The 16,537-nt window shown below is 36.8% G+C and overlaps 2 protein-coding genes across 2 annotated transcripts; both read left to right on the plus strand.

Annotated features, from left to right (window-relative positions):
* The first annotated feature begins 5,372 nt into the window (after positions 1-5,372).
* ASDURF (ASNSD1 upstream open reading frame) lies at positions 5,373-9,578 on the plus strand. The gene is made up of 4 exons (XM_054562353.1): positions 5,373-5,627; positions 7,388-7,441; positions 8,745-8,820; positions 9,444-9,578. Exons 1-4 carry the CDS (start codon positions 5,532-5,534, stop codon positions 9,512-9,514), a joined length of 297 nt encoding a protein of 98 aa, XP_054418328.1. The 5' UTR covers positions 5,373-5,531; the 3' UTR covers positions 9,515-9,578.
* Positions 9,536-15,336, plus strand: ASNSD1 (asparagine synthetase domain containing 1). Its single transcript, XM_054562352.1, has 3 exons — positions 9,536-10,990; positions 11,276-11,457; positions 15,005-15,336. Exons 1-3 carry the CDS (start codon positions 9,536-9,538, stop codon positions 15,270-15,272), a joined length of 1,905 nt encoding a protein of 634 aa, XP_054418327.1. The 3' UTR covers positions 15,273-15,336.
* Positions 15,337-16,537: the final 1,201 nt, after the last annotated feature.

A 16,537-nucleotide genomic window follows, 5' to 3' on the forward strand; every position in this document is an offset into this window, starting at 1 on the left:
CCATTTGAACATTTAGCAACTGTCCCAGAAACCACGTGAAAACAATGTTTTCTTCTTCATCTGGTAGAATAGACAGTAAAAAGGAACAAAGAGAGAAGGCATCCAGCAATGATTTAACTGCTTCCTAGTGTCTCCCAGCCAGGCATTCCTCATGTAGTTTTATTACTTGTTTTTAGTTGAATTCCAAAGACAATAGGCAGTAAACCCTGGACTAGCAAATCAGGAGCCAGCTGCTTCAGTTCACATTGCACCTTTCCCGCATACCAGCTGCATAATGTTGGGTAAATTAGCCAACCCCTCTAAGTCCTCATCTGTCAAATGGGGTAATGCTGAGTGCACGTACCTCTCATAGCATCGTTACAAGAACTGAGTTACGTATCTGTGAGAATGGCTATCATCAATAAATCAACAAACAACAAGTGCTGGTAAGGATGTGAAAAAAGGAGAGCTCTTGTGCACTGTTGGTGGGATTGCAAAATGGTGCAGCCACTGTGGAAAACAGTATGGAGTTTCCTCAAAAAATTTAAAATGAACTACCTTATGACCCAGCAATTACACTCTGGATATATATCCAAAGAAATCCAAAACACTGATTTGAAAACACATGTGCACCCTTACATTCACTGCAGCATTATTTACAATATAATAATGCCAAGATATGAAGCCACCTAAGTGCCCATCAATAGACTAGTACATAAAGAAGATGTGGTACATATATACAATGGAATATTACTGGGCCATAAAAAAGAAGGAAATCTTACCCTTTCCAACAACATGGGTGGACTTAGAAGGTATTAGGCTATGTGAAATAACTGAGAGAAATAGAAATACCATATGATTTCACTTACGTGTGGGATCTAAGTAAAAAAACAAATGAACGAACAAAACAGAAACAGATGCATAGATACAGAGAACAAACTGTGAGTTGCCAAATGGGAGAGGGATTGGAAAGCTGAGTGAAAAACGTGAAGGAATTAAGAAGTTGGTAGTTAAAAAATAGTGATGGGGATGTAAAGTACAGCACAGGGAATACAGTCAATAATGTTTCAATAACTATGCATGGTGACAGGTGAGGACTTGAGTTACTTTGCAAATTACATGATCATCTAACCACTGTGCTGTATGCCTGAAACTAATATAAAATAGTATTAAGTGCCAACTTAAAATTTAAAATAAAATTTAAAAAAGAATTGAGTTCAAACATGTAAAGTTTTTAAATCAGTGCCTGCTCCATAGTGATAATTCTCCAATAAATTTAGCTGTTGTTAAACTTGGCATTCATATACATGAGTATAAAAGCATATAACTTTAATGGTGTTGTTGGATTAATCATCCCTGATTGCTTTTGAGTGTTTTCAGTGGAGTAAATAAGTGAGAGTTCATTATAATAGTTGCTTCAGTATTTCATCATATTTTCATTACCAAGCAGAAAAATTAACAATACACATTACATTTCCAATTATTTCATTTGATAATAAGAACAGATTACAACAACTTATCTTTAAAATAAAAATAATAAATAAAACTTTTTCTTTCCCAACATCATCCCTATTAACTTTCAACTTGTAATGCATCTTACTCTCATTAGAAATACAAAGAATAATAGAAATATCTGGCAAAGTTATCTTTCTCTCTGCACTAAGACTCTGAAATCTTAATACATATACATGATCCTTTCCTATTAAGTACAGAAATATCTGAATTCAACTGTTTCCCAGTAACATAATAAAAATGACAACTACATTTGCACCATGTGGAGTATTCTATTCCATCTGTCTTTTTTCATCCCTTGTACTTATTGTTTTGTTCAAATCCATTAACTATAGCAACAGAATTTTTTTAAAGAAAGTGGTGCATGGCTTTCAAAATCTAGGTTATATTTTCCTACCCCCACCTATTCAAATCTATTCAACTGTGCCTGAAAACATTTTGGTTGATTATCTAAAAACACGTCCTTATAATGTGTTTTAGAGGTTCCAGATTCTCACTGGAAATTTTTTCTTGCTACGTGCCTGTTTTTTTCCAAATTCCCAGAGATAAGAGTATAACATTCTGGTTGATTAAAAAATAAAACTATTCACCCACACATTTGGCAAATATTTAATAGTGACCTGGTGTGCATGACAAAACAGCCACAGTCTCTGACCTCGTGGAGGTGAGCTAAACAAGTGATCACACAAATAAATGTGCACAGTTACCGGCTGCTCTCAAAGAGACAGAAAAGGGAGGGGGGCTAATTTCAATCAGAAGATTTAAATCTCTGAATCTAACATTTAAACCAAAAACTAAAGAAAGAACGGGAGTTAACCCTGAAAAGAATGAAAGTATCCTGGGATAGAATGTGTGATGGCCTTGAGGTAAGATGCAGCTTTGTTTGTTGTAGGAAATAGACCAGCTAAGCAAGAATATGAAAAAGTATATGAATGGTGAAAATGAGTCTACAGCCATCGGTGAGACTTTGTAGGTTATTTACAGGATTTATTTTGAGCAAAGAACAACAACAATAATAATGTTAGTGATGGCAACCATTTTTCAGTTATCATATTAAATACTTTAAATGAATTATCTCCTTCAGTCTTTACTTTAACCTTCATTTTACAGTTGAGAAAACTGAAGTTTCAAATGGTTTGGTGACTTGCCCTAACTCGCTCAGCTGGTAAGTAGTACAGGTTATAACTCCAGAGCCCATGTTCTCAATCACTTTGGCATATTGTTTCCCATGATCAGATTTCCATATATATTAATTAATAGTTTATTGATAATAAATTTATATATAATATATAAACATGGAATATATTAACTATGAGATGCCTGTAAGACATTTATGTCAAGATATAAAATGAGCATTTAGCTACATATATCTAAATCTCAGAGGAGAGGTGAGGTGAGGATCCAGTTAAACTGTTAGCCTTTAGATAGATTAAAAGTCATAGGAGAAAATAAGGTTGCCCAAGACCAGGTTGTAGATTGAGGAAAAAAAGGCCTGATTAATTCTAACATTTAGAGATTGGATACAGATAGTCCAAGTGTCTAATTTGGCTAAGAAACCAAATAGGGATTAACCTAATCGATCACATGATGGTTCTATTCAATAATTGTGAAAACATTCTCATTTAAAAATTTTTGAGATTTAGCCCTAGCTGGTGTGGCTCAGTGGACTCAGTACCAGCCTGCGAGCCAAAGGATTGCTGGTCCTATTCCCAGTAGGGGCCGCATGAGATGCAACCACACATCGATGTTTCTCTCCTTCTCTTTCTTCCTCCATTCCCGTCTCTAAAAATAAATAAATAAAATATTTTTTAAAGTTTTTTTAAAAATTGGGGATTTATACACATGCATATTTATACCTATAGACCATCTTTTAAGAGAAATTACAATGGAATTTATTAATACCTTCCAGAAGTATGAAAACATTTTACATTAGCACAAGATATAAAAGCTGCCCTAAATTAGATACACAGACACACAGAGAGGTTATAGCTTCAGTTTTACAACTTCAATCCTATGCTGAGAGTCAACACAAAAGTACAAAAAAATTCACCAGCCCAGATCTCAAAAAGCTGTTCCCTTTTCTGGTGGGCACAAAATTCTTAATTATTTTGAGCTTGCAAAGGACAAACAAAGAGACTAAAAGACTGGATTCTCTGTCATTGCTCTTCTAATAGAGGCCAGCTCTCCATCACCCAACAGGTATCAACAAATGATCAGACCATAAAACCAAATTCCCAATCACTGCAGCTACCAGTGTGGAATAACTTAGCCATGCACAAATCAAAATAAAAAAAATTTTTTTAGTCATTAAAAAGGAAAAATAAACAGTAAACTTGGTCCTATAACCACTTTGGATTTACTCAAAGAGCCAATAAAAGATAAGCCTGGTCTTAAATGACCGATGAGGTTGTTCCTTACCCATAGTTTGTCTCCTTCATGTGAGTCCATTTGGATGTCTCCCTGGAAGGTTGAGATTTCCAATGACAAAGTATAATTTAAAAAATATAAAATCATGTCTCTCATGAAAATATGTAATGAACATATGCCAAAATTTTATTCAACTAATTAATTAATGAGGGAACAGGTAAGATGTTAAGACCAATTGAAAGAGTCTATGAAAAGCTAGGGCTATATTAGTAAAGAAATGTTAGCCTGGGATTGCAGGATTTGATACAAAACTGATTAATGTTTTACAGCACAATAAATTATAACCTGTGGGGTTATGGGTCCCCCAGATAGAACTTATTTTCATTTCTGCCACACAAAAATCTACAGGTTAACTTCTGTCCCTACAAAATCATAAAAGAGTCCCATCAATACAAAGTCAAGCCCAGAAAAGCACTGAAAAACAGCCAGTAATCTCTTGATTCTTTCCAAGTTTTGGCTAATTTTTCCCACAGGAGTGAGGTAGTGTAAATATTGTGTAGGGTGTACATATACTAAAAAGTTGTTCATTTAGCTGAAATTCATATTTAACTGGGCATCCTGTATTTATCTTTTAATCCTAATAGCAAGTTAACAAATTACCAAGTCTGTACAGTTCCATTTCCAACAATACATCTCTTAAATCTGGACTAGCTTCATATTAGATAATAAGCATTGGCCAAAAAGTTTATTTTTCCGTAAGATGGTTCTAGTAGCACTTAGTTGTCTTTTACTTTATTTGAAACAATTTTGTTAGATTATAGTGTAACAGTTGTCACATCAACGTGCATTAAGAAAACATCAAAACTGGTGAATTTTGGTGTAGCCATTTTAATAATGAAGATGGAAGAAAATATGCAACATTTTCAGCATAGTATGCTTTATTATTTCAAGAAAGGTAAAAATGTGAGTGAAATGCAAAATAATAATAATAATAATAATAATAATAATAATAATTTGTGCAGTGTATGGGAAGGATGCTGTGATGATCGAACTTGCCTGCGAAGTTTCATGCTGGATATTGCTCCTTGTAGGATACTGTGCAGTCAGGTAGGCCAGTTAAGTTGACAGCTCTCAAACCGAGACGTTGAGGACAATCAATGTTATACCACACGAGAGACAGCCGACGTGCTCAAAATATCTAAGTCAATAAAGTTATTGGTGAAAGTGAAAAATGTGTCTTTTATTTTATTTAAAAAAACTAAACAGACTTTTTGGCCAACCCAATATTAAGTCCTATTTCTACTGCGCTCCTATTCTTCACATACACCACTGGGAGGCGCACACAACTCACAGTCCACTGGTCCCCAGGAAGCGAAGAGGTCACCAAAGTGTTTCTATTTCCTCTGTGAGCTGACTTTTCAGGGGACCTATCAGAGTTCACGACCCAGCTCTGCTCTCCTGCTCCTGAAACATCGGTGCGCAGGCGCAGAACGGCTTCCTCGCCAGTCGGAAATTGCGTAGGCGTTCCCGGGAGCGCGCAAACGGCACGGGTAGGGCTCTCGGAAGGGGGGCCGTAGGTCGGTGGAGTCCTGGAGAGCCCTCCGAGCTGAGCCTGCCAGCCGGAGGCTGCTGGTGCGCTAGCCCCGCTGCGCGTACTACGTATTTTGTGCTCGATGGACATGCCCTTCCAGGAGGCACGCCCAGAAGACAGCGCCCGCCTGGGCAATACCGACAGTTCGGCCCCTCACAAAGAGGACCTGAGCAGCAAGGTGAGTGTGGAAGGAAGCGAGAAGGCCCGCAGACACGAACGGGGCGCCTCCGGGCCCCTGAGAAGGTCCACCGCAGCAGCAAGGCCTGCTCTCGGCTTGGCCCAACTGCCGTGCTCCTTTTATTCCTTGCTATGGACAGGTGCAGTTAAGGGAGACCCTGAAACGTGCCCGGAAATTAGACCCGACCGGCAGTGGGCGGAGACTTGGTTGGTCTTAAAGTTTTGTAAGTTCCGCCCATCTCAGATCCGCTCCCGTGGCTCCGAAAATGCTTCCATCCACTTGTCCTTGCCCGTAATTTGGGAGCCGTCTCTGACATCCACCATGAAGTCCTATCCATTCTACCTCTGAAGCTCGTTTCATATATATGCCTTTATCACCGTGTACACTCTTACCATCCCAAACCAGCCACCGTCATCTACCTGCTATACGGGACCCCGCAAAGGCTTCTAACTGACCTGTCATTCATCGTCACCGTCCTCCAATCTGTTCTCCACTTTAGCCAGAGCACTGATCCTAAAACATCTGATTGTCGTTCTTCCGCCCAAAAAAAGGGAGAGGGGAGCCAATATAATATAAATCTTACCTGCCATTGATAGATAAAACCTTTAAAAATATATTGATGTTGGGGATGGTTATCCCCATCATTATATTAATGCCTTTCAGGAATTAATGTCCTAGATTCTTTGGTTGTGTCCGAAACTAATAGTTATGACTTAATCTCTAATAGGCAAATCTCTAATCCCTCTATATCAGTTTACTTGTTAGAATTAAAATGAAATATATGTATACCTACCATTCCTAAAATGAATGGGAAGCTATTGTCCAAACACAAGTTTCAAGGATGTAAAAATTCGGTTTTGGAATTCAACTCAGTATATTCGGCTACCATACTGACTGTTAACTGGAAAGACAAAAGGGTACACACTCGTCGGTGTGTTGAATTTTCAAACCACACCCAGCCCACCCTGATTATTGTTGTACCATAGCCAGCTACTTATTCTGATGTATGACAGATCTCTGAGGTATGTGAGGTAGGTCAAAGATTATAAACCTGGTTTTAGAGGCACTAGTAATACTATGTAATTAGTTATGTTCACAAAATAACTAACATTACTGAAAAGAGAAAGAAACTTAGTTTCCACTTAGTTGAGCCCTCTCCTACTAATAAAAGTGAGGTCTCCTTCAGCTGTGCCTGCACAGTGCTAGTCTTTGACATGCAAAAAGAAAGAAAGAGCAAAAATGGAAGGTTATAGGTCTTACTCCCCCAGGTGGGGCATTTAGTATCACCTGCATGTTCTGAATGCCTGGCTGCACCATTTTGTACATAAATCAGGAAAAGCATTGGTATTTGGGGCAGGGAGAAGTAGCGCACCCCTCTTTCTGTTTGCTGTTCTTTGTTTTAAAAACACTGAAACAAAATAAAATCATTGGAAAACTGGTGCATGTTGTCTATTTTAAGTAAAGGGTATAAACCTAGTTCAGTGACTCCGACTCTTACGTTAATGCTGATTACCAACACCAAACGCCCGTCTGGACTCAGCGGGCTGTCTGATACTTAGCCAGCCTAATCACTGTTTCCTCCTCCCGCTTTCCCACACCTGCACTCTCACACCGACTACTGCTGAAAAGAATCTGTGTTCACAGGCTCATTTGGACAATGAGTACACTATAGCCTGTTATCCCATTTCTACTTTTAATGGGCACCCATTGAGCATACTTTGAGAACTTCCGATTTAACAAGTTTTTCGTTATTTCAATAGATTAAAGAACAAAAAATTGTTGTGGATGAACTTTCTAACCTGAAGAAAAACAGGGTGAGTTATCAGAGTAATTATGAATCAAATGTGGGAGGATTTGATTATATCTTATTAACTATATGCTAAAGTTGTAAGAATTTTAAGCTATATATTTCAGCATCTTTTTAAATGGCAAGAGTGAAGTGTCCAAGGTTATACATGTATATATATGTAGATAATATATAGATATCTATATTTATCTTAATTTTTGCAGTTCAAGAGATAATATACATATAAATATCTATGTATTAATCATAGTTGATAATATCTTTTCCCTATCATATGAAATTTACATTACCTTTGAACCAAATGATACTAATTATGCTATGATATCTTGGAGCTGTAGAAACTAATGGTATTTATTTTGTACCTAAAATTTGGTATTTTCTTTAAAAATAAATGAACTTTAAATATATTGAGAAGAGAGGAAACTGTTCCTTTAAGTGAAAGTGGATAATTGTTAAAAATAATTTTAAAAAGGGTAGAATTGCTTCCCCTCCCACTCCTGCATTTTCTTCCATAAATATTCCAAATATTTAACATGGTTATTTAATGCCATTTCCATTAATATATTCATAAACAAGCAAGCTACTGCTTCCTGTGTAGTTATACTGTCAAAAAATTACATTTTAAAGTTCAGGAAGAAATAATTTTGAACCTTTTAAAGCATTTTACAGATTATTTGATAACTGACGGTTAGACATTTCTGATATTGTCACTTGTGGAATATTAGAGGTTAAAGTGCAATTGATACAGATTTTCTAAAGGGCAAATTGGCAGAATGTATGAAAATCTTAAAGGTATGTAACACTTTGACCCAGGAGTTCCATTTATAGGAATTGATACTTAGGAAAAAAAGTCATGGGAGTGCAGAGATTTAGTTAACAAATACGTTTATCACAACATACATTTGTAGTAGTTAAAAGTTGGTAACACCTTAAATATCTAAAACTTGAGGACAGACCAAATAAACTGTAATATGTTACGCCCATACAGAAATGTTGTAAAAGAACACATTAATAAGAAAAAAGTTCTCAATATATTTTTGACTGATAAAAGCAAGTTAGAAGTCTATACTTATAGGAGACCGTTTTTTGTTGTTAAAGAAAAGTAGTATCATGGTATTGCAGAGAAAAGAAAAAATTTCCATCTCAATCTTAATGGTAGCAGTGGCAGGGTAATGGGTAACTTTTGTTTATGCTAAGGTACTGTTCTGAACATGTTACTGAAGTTCAAGAATAAGTAATAATAAGGTTCAGAGTTTTGACATCTGCTGCTTTTTAGATCAAATCGTAATATTAGCCTAAATTATGTTTTGCAGAAAGTTTATAAACAGCAACAGAACAGCAACATATTCTTTCTTGCTGACCGAACAGAAATGCTTTCTGAAAGCAAAAGTAAGTTTTTTTGGTATATTATGTAGAAATGTACAGAAAGTCTTTTGTAGTCTTTCTGTAGAAATTCATGTTAGTTACTAAATTATATTCTGTATATCAGAATGTTTAAATATATATCCAAAGATTGGGTATCGGTATGCCTGTTAATAAATTTAATGCAATAGTTTTGTTTTCTTCAAGTTAGCCTTCCAAAGGTGAGTTTATGGTAAAGATAAAAATCGAATAAAAATACATAAGATGTGTTAGAAAGCACTAATTACTAATGTGTGCTTTAGAGTTTGAGACAGGTCTAGTATGAAAAACTATTCTATCACTTTCTGAAACCCTTGTGACTTTGCATGAGTTACTTTGAGCCTCCAAAGTCTGTGGGATTTAATTAAGATGGTATATATAAGAGTGCACAGCCCTGTGCCTGGGCCAAAATAACCATCTAATATACAGAAACTGTGTTCCTAAAAGATAAATATTCATCATGAGAAGCCTATTATAAATTATTATTTGCATTAATACACTGCATTATACTCAAATGGTTTGATCTTGGTAAATATGTTGTCCTGTGAATTACTAGGTAAAGGTGCAATAATTTTTATTTTACTTAATATTCTATTCCCCTCTCTGCACAGATATATTGGATGAGCTAAAAAAAGAATACCAAGAAATAGAAAACTCAGAGAAGACCAAAGTCAAGAAATAGTCAACTTGATTTCACAGAACAATGTGCGGCATTTGTTGTTCTGTAAGCTTTTCTGTTGAACATTTCTGCAAAGATTCGAAGGAGGATTTATTGTGTAATCTTAAACGACGGGGACCCAATAGTAGTAAACAATTGTTAAAGTCTGATGTTAACTACCAGTGTTTATTTTCTGGTCATGTCCTTCACTTAAGGGGTGTTTTGACTGCCCAGCCTGTGGAAGATGAAAGAGGCAATGTGTTCCTGTGGAATGGGGAAGTCTTTAGTGGAATAAAGGTTGAAGCTGAAGAGAATGATACTCAAGTAATGTTTAATTATCTTTCCTCTTGTAAGAATGAATCTGATATTTTGTCACTCTTCTCAGAAGTTCAGGGTCCTTGGTCTTTTATATATTATCAAGCATCTAGTCATCATTTATGGTTTGGTAGGGATTTTTTTGGTCGCCGTAGCTTGCTTTGGCATTTTAGTAATTTGGGCAAGAGTTTCTGCCTCTCTTCAGTTGGCCCCCAAACATCTGAAGTTGCCAATCAATGGCAAGAAGTTCCAGCATCTGGAATTTTCAGAATCGATCTCAAATCTACTTCCATTTCCAAATCTGTGGTTTTAAAATTGTATCCTTGGAAGTATATTTCTAAGGAGAATGTCATCAAAGAATGTGTTGATAGCCTGACTCAAATTTCAGCAAACTTGCCAACATTTGTATCAGTGGTAGCAAATGAAGCCAAACTTTTCCTAAAAGAACCTGTTGTTCCTTTAAATATGATGTTACCACAAGCTTCATTTGATAGTCATTGCAGTAATATTTCCAACATCTCACCTACAAGAGAGACACTTAAGGTCTTTCTTACTGATGGACACATGAAGGAAATAGTCCAGCAATTCATTGACGTCCTGAGTATTGCAGTCAAGAGACGAGTCTTATGTTTATGCAGGGATGACCACCTGACACCAAGTGAAGTTTTGAAAACTTGTGATAGGAAAGCAAATGTTGGAATCCTGTTTTCTGGGGGTATTGATTCCATGATTATTGCAACCCTTGCTGACCGTCACATTCCTTTAGATGAACCAATTGATCTTCTTAATGTGGCTTTCATGACTAAAGAAAAGACTGTACCAACTAGTTTTAACAATGAAAAGAAACAACAGAAAAATTTTGAAATACCTTTTGAAGAATCTTCTAAAAATGCTGCTGCTGCTGCTAGTTCTGACAAACAATTCATGGTACCAGATCGAATCACAGGAAGAGCAGGACTAAAGGAACTGCAAACTGCTAACCCTTCCCGGATTTGGAATTTTGTTGAAATTAATGTTTCTCTGGAAGAATTGCAAAAGTTAAGGAGAACTCGAATATGCCACTTAATTCAGCCCTTGGATACAGTGTTGGATGATAGCATCGGCTGTGCAGTTTGGTTTGCTTCTAGAGGAATTGGTTGGTTAGTGACCCAGGATGAAGTGAAATCATATCAGAGCAGTGCAAAGGTATGACGAAATATCTGCTTGGAAGAATTACTGAGACCTAATCGTGGCCCTTAAAGCTTTTGACATTTAGGTTATGAAAATATAGCATATTTTAATTGCATTTAAACTGCAATACAAGGTATGTGACCTTAAAAATTGGGCATATTTTACTATTTTCTGACTTTGTCTTGTGGATTTTCTCTGAAAATGTTATCTTTGAGATTATAATTTTTTTAAGCTTTACTTTTATTTTCCTTACTGTATGGTAGATACCATTTTTATATGGATTTCTTTAAACCTCTATAGGTAGTTCTTACTGGAATTGGTGCAGATGAGCAACTTGCAGGTTATTCTCGTCACCGTGTCTGCTTTCAGACGCATGGGCTGGAAGGCTTGAATAAGGAAATCAAGATGGAACTGGGTCGAATTTCTTCTAGAAATCTGGGTCGTGATGACAGAGTTATAGGTGATCATGGAAAAGAAGCAAGGTAACACCAATTCTCTGAGTGTTTTGTAATTTTGTAAAAATAATAGGCTGTAAAAGGAGATTTTTAGGTTCCTCTTTGCTTTGGAGACCGTTCAAATGAATAACTATAGCAACGATAATATCGTGGCTTTGTATAGTAAACACAGGTGGCAGCAAGGAAGATGTGTCATTCAGTTATAAAAAGAAGAAATTTTTTCAAGTAGGTTAATTTGTTAAGTAGTAGTTTATTACAAGCACACAAGAACAGGGAGTCCAAATAAGCTTTGTGGGAGTTAGATCATCCTAATACACCAGCTCTGAGACTTCCTTGTTTCTTGTCTCCTCTTCAGTCTTTGCCTCTTTCCGCTGAGCTATGGTTGTCCTTACACCATTGTCATTCTTATGTTGCTAGTTCTTCTTTTTTTTTAATATATATTTTTTATTAATTATTAGGGAAAGAGGGAGAGAAAGAGAGGGAGAAGAAACATCAATGTGGGGTTGCCTCTCACACCCCTATTCCCCACTGGGAACCTGGCACTCAATTCACTGAGCCACGCCAGCCAGGGCCACCAGTTCTGACACATGGAAAATTTTGACCACTGTGCCATTATTCTATCATAATTTTCAAAGTTACATTATAAAGAGATAATGCCACAGCACAAAGCCTGTAAAATGTTACTCCTTTTGAAGGGGGTGTATGTGTGTGTGTGAGTGAGTGAGAGGTGCGGGGAGAAATTCAGTCTGTTATTTCAGCTAGGTCAGGGAAAAGGAATTTATTTTATTTAGTAAAAGCAGTTAATTCGGAAGGTCCCATATGATAACCTCAGGTAAAAATGCATATGAAAAATGTTTAAAACTGATTGTTATTTAACAAATACAATTATAGTGGCTAGATCTAAAAAATTTATTATGTACTTTTGTGTGCACATTAACAGTAATCTATTAATTAGATTCTTAATCTAAATATGCTTTTACAATTCATTTTTATAAAATATTCCATATTACAAATGCCTTTACCCTTCTAAATCTCTCTACCTGAGCTAAAATATAGTGAGGAATTGGGAGGGATGAGAGTGTAAAGTACAATATTTTAAACAGAAAAAAGAACAGTTTTGTAGGAAAACAGGAAAGCCAAAAGTGTAGAGAGTTAGTTTTTAAAATCTAATACTTTGTTCTGTTATGTCAACTTAAATGGTTTAAATGTTATTAAACTGTTTTGATACTTAAAGCTTTAAGTTCAGTATTGCAGAGTCTGTCTGTATTGGTTTCATGTCCTTAAATTTAAGCTCAATTTTTTAAGACATGATAAAGACCAGATAGAAACTGAATAATTGACTTAAGACCAGGCCTATTTTTAAGACACCCTCAGACATCCTCAAACATATCTTGTGAAATAATTTGAAATTATTTCTTGATACCATAGGTCTAATTTATATATTGAGGTAAATTTTTTCTGTAACATATATTAAAATTACATATTATAAAATACTTTTTTAACATATACTTTATTTGTTATGCTATTACAGTTGTCCCTTTTTTTCCCTCCCTTTTATTCCCCTCCACCTTGCACCCAACTCCTACCAGCATTCCTCTCCCCCCACCTTAGTTCATGTCCATGGGTCGTACATATAAATTCTTTCGGTTCTCCATTTGCTATATTATTCTTAACCTCCCCCTCTCTATTTTATACCTACTACTTATGCTTCTCATTCCCTGTTCCTTTTCCCCCGTTCTCCTTCCTCCACTTCCTCTCTGATCTCCATTTCTGTGATTCTTTTCCTGTTCCAGTTGTTTGCTTAATTTGTTTTTATTTTTTAGGTTCAGTTGTTGATAGTTGTTTGTTATCATTTTACTGTTCATAGTTTCTGATCTTCATCTTTTTCTTAGAGAAGTCCCTTTAACATTTCATGTAATAATGGCTTGGTGATGATGAACTCCTTCAACTTTTCCTTATTTGGGAAGCACTTTATCTGCTCTTCCATTCTAAGTGATAGCTTTGCTGGATAGAGTAATCTTGGATGTAGGTCCTTGTCTTTCATAACTCTGTATACTTATTCCCAGCCCTTCTTGCCTGTAAGGTTCCTTTTGAGAAATCAGCTGATAGTCTTATGGGAACTCCTTTGTAGGTAATTGTCTCCTTTTATCTTGCTGCTTTTAAGATTCTCTCCTTCTCTTTAATCTTGGGTAACTTAATTATGATGAGCCTTCATGTGCACTTCCTTGGGTCCAACTTCTTTGGGACTCTCTGAGCTTCTTGGATCTCCTGGAAGTCTATTTTCTTGGCCAGTTTGGGGAAGTTCTCCTTCATTATTTTTTCAAAGAAGTTTTCAATTTCTTGCTCTTCCTCTTCTTCTGGCACCCCTATGATTTGGATGTTGGAATGTTTAAATTTGTCCCAGAGGTTCCTAAGCTTTGCCTCATTTTTTTTTAATTCTTGTTTCTTCATTCTGTTCAAGTTGAATGTTTATCTCTTCCTTCTGCTCCAAATCATTGATCTGAGTCCTGGTTTCCTTCCCTTTACTTTTGGTTCCCTGTACATTTTTATTTCATTTTGCATAGCCTTCACTTTTTCCTCCATTTTGTAACCATACTCAACCAATTCTGTGAGCATCCTGATAATCAGTATTTTGAACTGTGCATCTGATAGGTTGGCTATCTCAACATCGCTTAGTTCTACTTTTGGAGCTTTGATCTGTTCTTTCATTTCGGCCATATTTCTTGTCTCACCATTCCTGATACATTGGAAGGGGTGGAGCATTAGGTATTCGCTAGGGCAGGGCAACTCAGGTTGCTTTCTTGTGGCGCTGTATGTGGGGGAGGGGTCTGAAAGGGAACAGTGCCACTTGCTTGGCTCCCAGCCAGCTTTCAGCCACTTCCCCCTCTACCCACAAGCAAATTGGGTTCTTCTAGTGCTGATTCCCATGTGGGTGGGATTGTGTAGGTTCTAGGACCCCGTGTATCTCTCCAACAAACTCTCTTATGAGGCTGGGAGTTTTTCCCACTGCTGCAACCCCCCATAGGTCTTTACCTGTAGAGGTTTTGAGGCTTTCTTTTCCCCTCACTGGAATCCTGGATTACATAGTCTGTCTCGCTCCCCAGCTGTTCCTCCTGGTTTATCCTCACGCAAATGTGGGACCACCTAGTCCGCCAGCTGCCGCCTTGCTGTGTGTCCTCTCCCCCCTGGCTGCCCGTCTCTGCCCCTCGTACCAGTCTGGATGAATGTTTCTTCTTTAGCTCCTTGGTTGGTGGACTTCCATACAGTTCGATTTTCTGGCAGACTGGTTATTTTTTGTTTTTAAATTTGTTGTTGTCCTTCTTTTGGTTTTGCAAGGAGGCAGAGTGTATCTACCTACACCTCCATCTTGGCCAGAACTGTAAAATACTTTTTGTATGTGATTAAATTTTAACTGCAAAACTGTGTAAATAACCAGAATATTTTTAATTGAGAAAAATAGTACCTTGAAAAAATTAATTTTATACTGTAAATTTTAACATATTGAATAAAATGCAAAAAAAAGTAATTATAACAGATTGATTTTATAGTGTTTCTATTTATCTATTTATTTTAGATTTCCTTTTCTGGATGAAAATGTTGTCTCCTTTCTGAATTCCCTACCAGTTTGGGAAAAGGCAAATTTAACTTTACCCCGTGGAATTGGTGAAAAACTAATTTTGCGACTTGCAGCAATGGAACTTGGTCTTACAGACTCTGCTCTTCTGCCAAAACGGGCCATGCAGTTTGGATCCAGGATTGCAAAAATGGAAAAGAATAATGAAAAGGCATCTGACAAATGTGGAAGGCTCCAAGTCATTTCTTTTGGAAAACCTTTCTATTGAAAAGGATACTAAAACATATTTCACAATGTAATAACATTTACTAAATAATGATTATACAAAAATAAAACACTGTTGCTCTGTTGTTTAATGTAGTAATTTTAAAATTCATTATGTGAATTTTTACTTAACTGTACAACTTAATATAACCAACTTAGTCATATTGACAGCCTACAGAAAGAATGATTATGCTTGAAAGAACAACTTGGATATTTTAAACACTGGTTTTGACTCTTACATGGTTAATGTCCCACCAGCAACAGAAGGCAGCTTTTATTGACTCTTTTCATCATGGTAACTACGTCCAAAAATAACTCAGTTTGTGGTTGTCAGGGTCATGGCTTACATGGGACCCTATTTGACAGGTGAGAGAACTAAGGTTTATAGAAGCTGAAACATTTGCTTGAGGTTCATGCTCCTGAGAAATACTTGGTGCTTCTGTTATATCCCTTTAGGCAACTCATTTTCCCACTCCGAGAGCATTTGAAGACTATTTTAAACATTCTCTTGTCCCACAAATCTCTGTCTCCCTCTCCTTACCCCATTCTCAGCTCATGACCTGGGCTTTTCAGAGAGATCAGTCATTATGCCAAGAACTGCCTCCACTTTCCAACACCAAAATGTCTAATGCGCCTGTAGGTACACCTATCCTTTTCTCCCTTCTTGCCATTGGAGAGGGAAATGCGTCAATCCACCCACCAAAACGCTGTGCCTCCACATATTCTCAGTATCTCAGTCCTTTCTGCTTTTCAGGGATCATTTCCCTCTCCAGCATCATCGGCCTCTTTGCTGTAGGATCTTTCCTGTCGTTATTTAACTATTGTAGTATATACCAATTTAAAATGCACATCTCTAGTCCTCCATCTTCCTCTATTTACCTCTTCTTCCTCCCATCCACACTTGCCCTCTCCACCTTCTCACCTGACTCACTCAACTCCACTCCAACCTGGTATCTACCCGTATTATTCAGCTGTGAGCACCATACCAAGATCACTTGGGCATCTATCCCCAATTAGGGCTGACATGCTTTCTGGATATGGACATGCTTTGATTCCTTTAATCATAGAAAATACTAGGATACATATACAATAGACAAAACTGTCAGACTTTCACATGCCCTGAATTTATTCCCTGGTAAATGCAATGTTGAAACCAGATTTAAATATTACCTGAATAGCTTTTATCTCTACCTAAAAGCAGACAACTTCAAGTGTCTGGTACTGAGTGTTAATTTGACATTGCTCATATTGCGAGTGGATAACCTAAGA

The sequence above is a fragment of the Pteronotus mesoamericanus genome, unplaced genomic scaffold, assembly GCF_021234165.1.
Source record: "Pteronotus mesoamericanus isolate MK-2021 breed Mesoamerican mustached bat unplaced genomic scaffold, CSHL_Meso_final scaffold_651, whole genome shotgun sequence".
Classification (NCBI taxonomy): Eukaryota; Metazoa; Chordata; class Mammalia; order Chiroptera; family Mormoopidae; genus Pteronotus; species Pteronotus mesoamericanus.

Excerpts from the sequence above, each read along its gene's own strand:
- ASDURF (XM_054562353.1), top strand. The coding sequence starts at position 5,532 with ATGGACATGCCCTTCCAGGAGGCACGCCCAGAAGACAGCGCCCGCCTG. Across the intron at positions 5,628-7,387 it reads AAGAGGACCTGAGCAGCAAG|ATTAAAGAACAAAAAATTGT; the intron begins GTGAGTGTGGAA and ends TTATTTCAATAG. Across the intron at positions 7,442-8,744 it reads CTAACCTGAAGAAAAACAGG|AAAGTTTATAAACAGCAACA; the intron begins GTGAGTTATCAG and ends TATGTTTTGCAG.
- ASNSD1 (XM_054562352.1), top strand. The coding sequence starts at position 9,536 with ATGTGCGGCATTTGTTGTTCTGTAAGCTTTTCTGTTGAACATTTCTGC. Across the intron at positions 10,991-11,275 it reads CATATCAGAGCAGTGCAAAG|GTAGTTCTTACTGGAATTGG; the intron begins GTATGACGAAAT and ends AAACCTCTATAG. Across the intron at positions 11,458-15,004 it reads GATCATGGAAAAGAAGCAAG|ATTTCCTTTTCTGGATGAAA; the intron begins GTAACACCAATT and ends TATTTATTTTAG.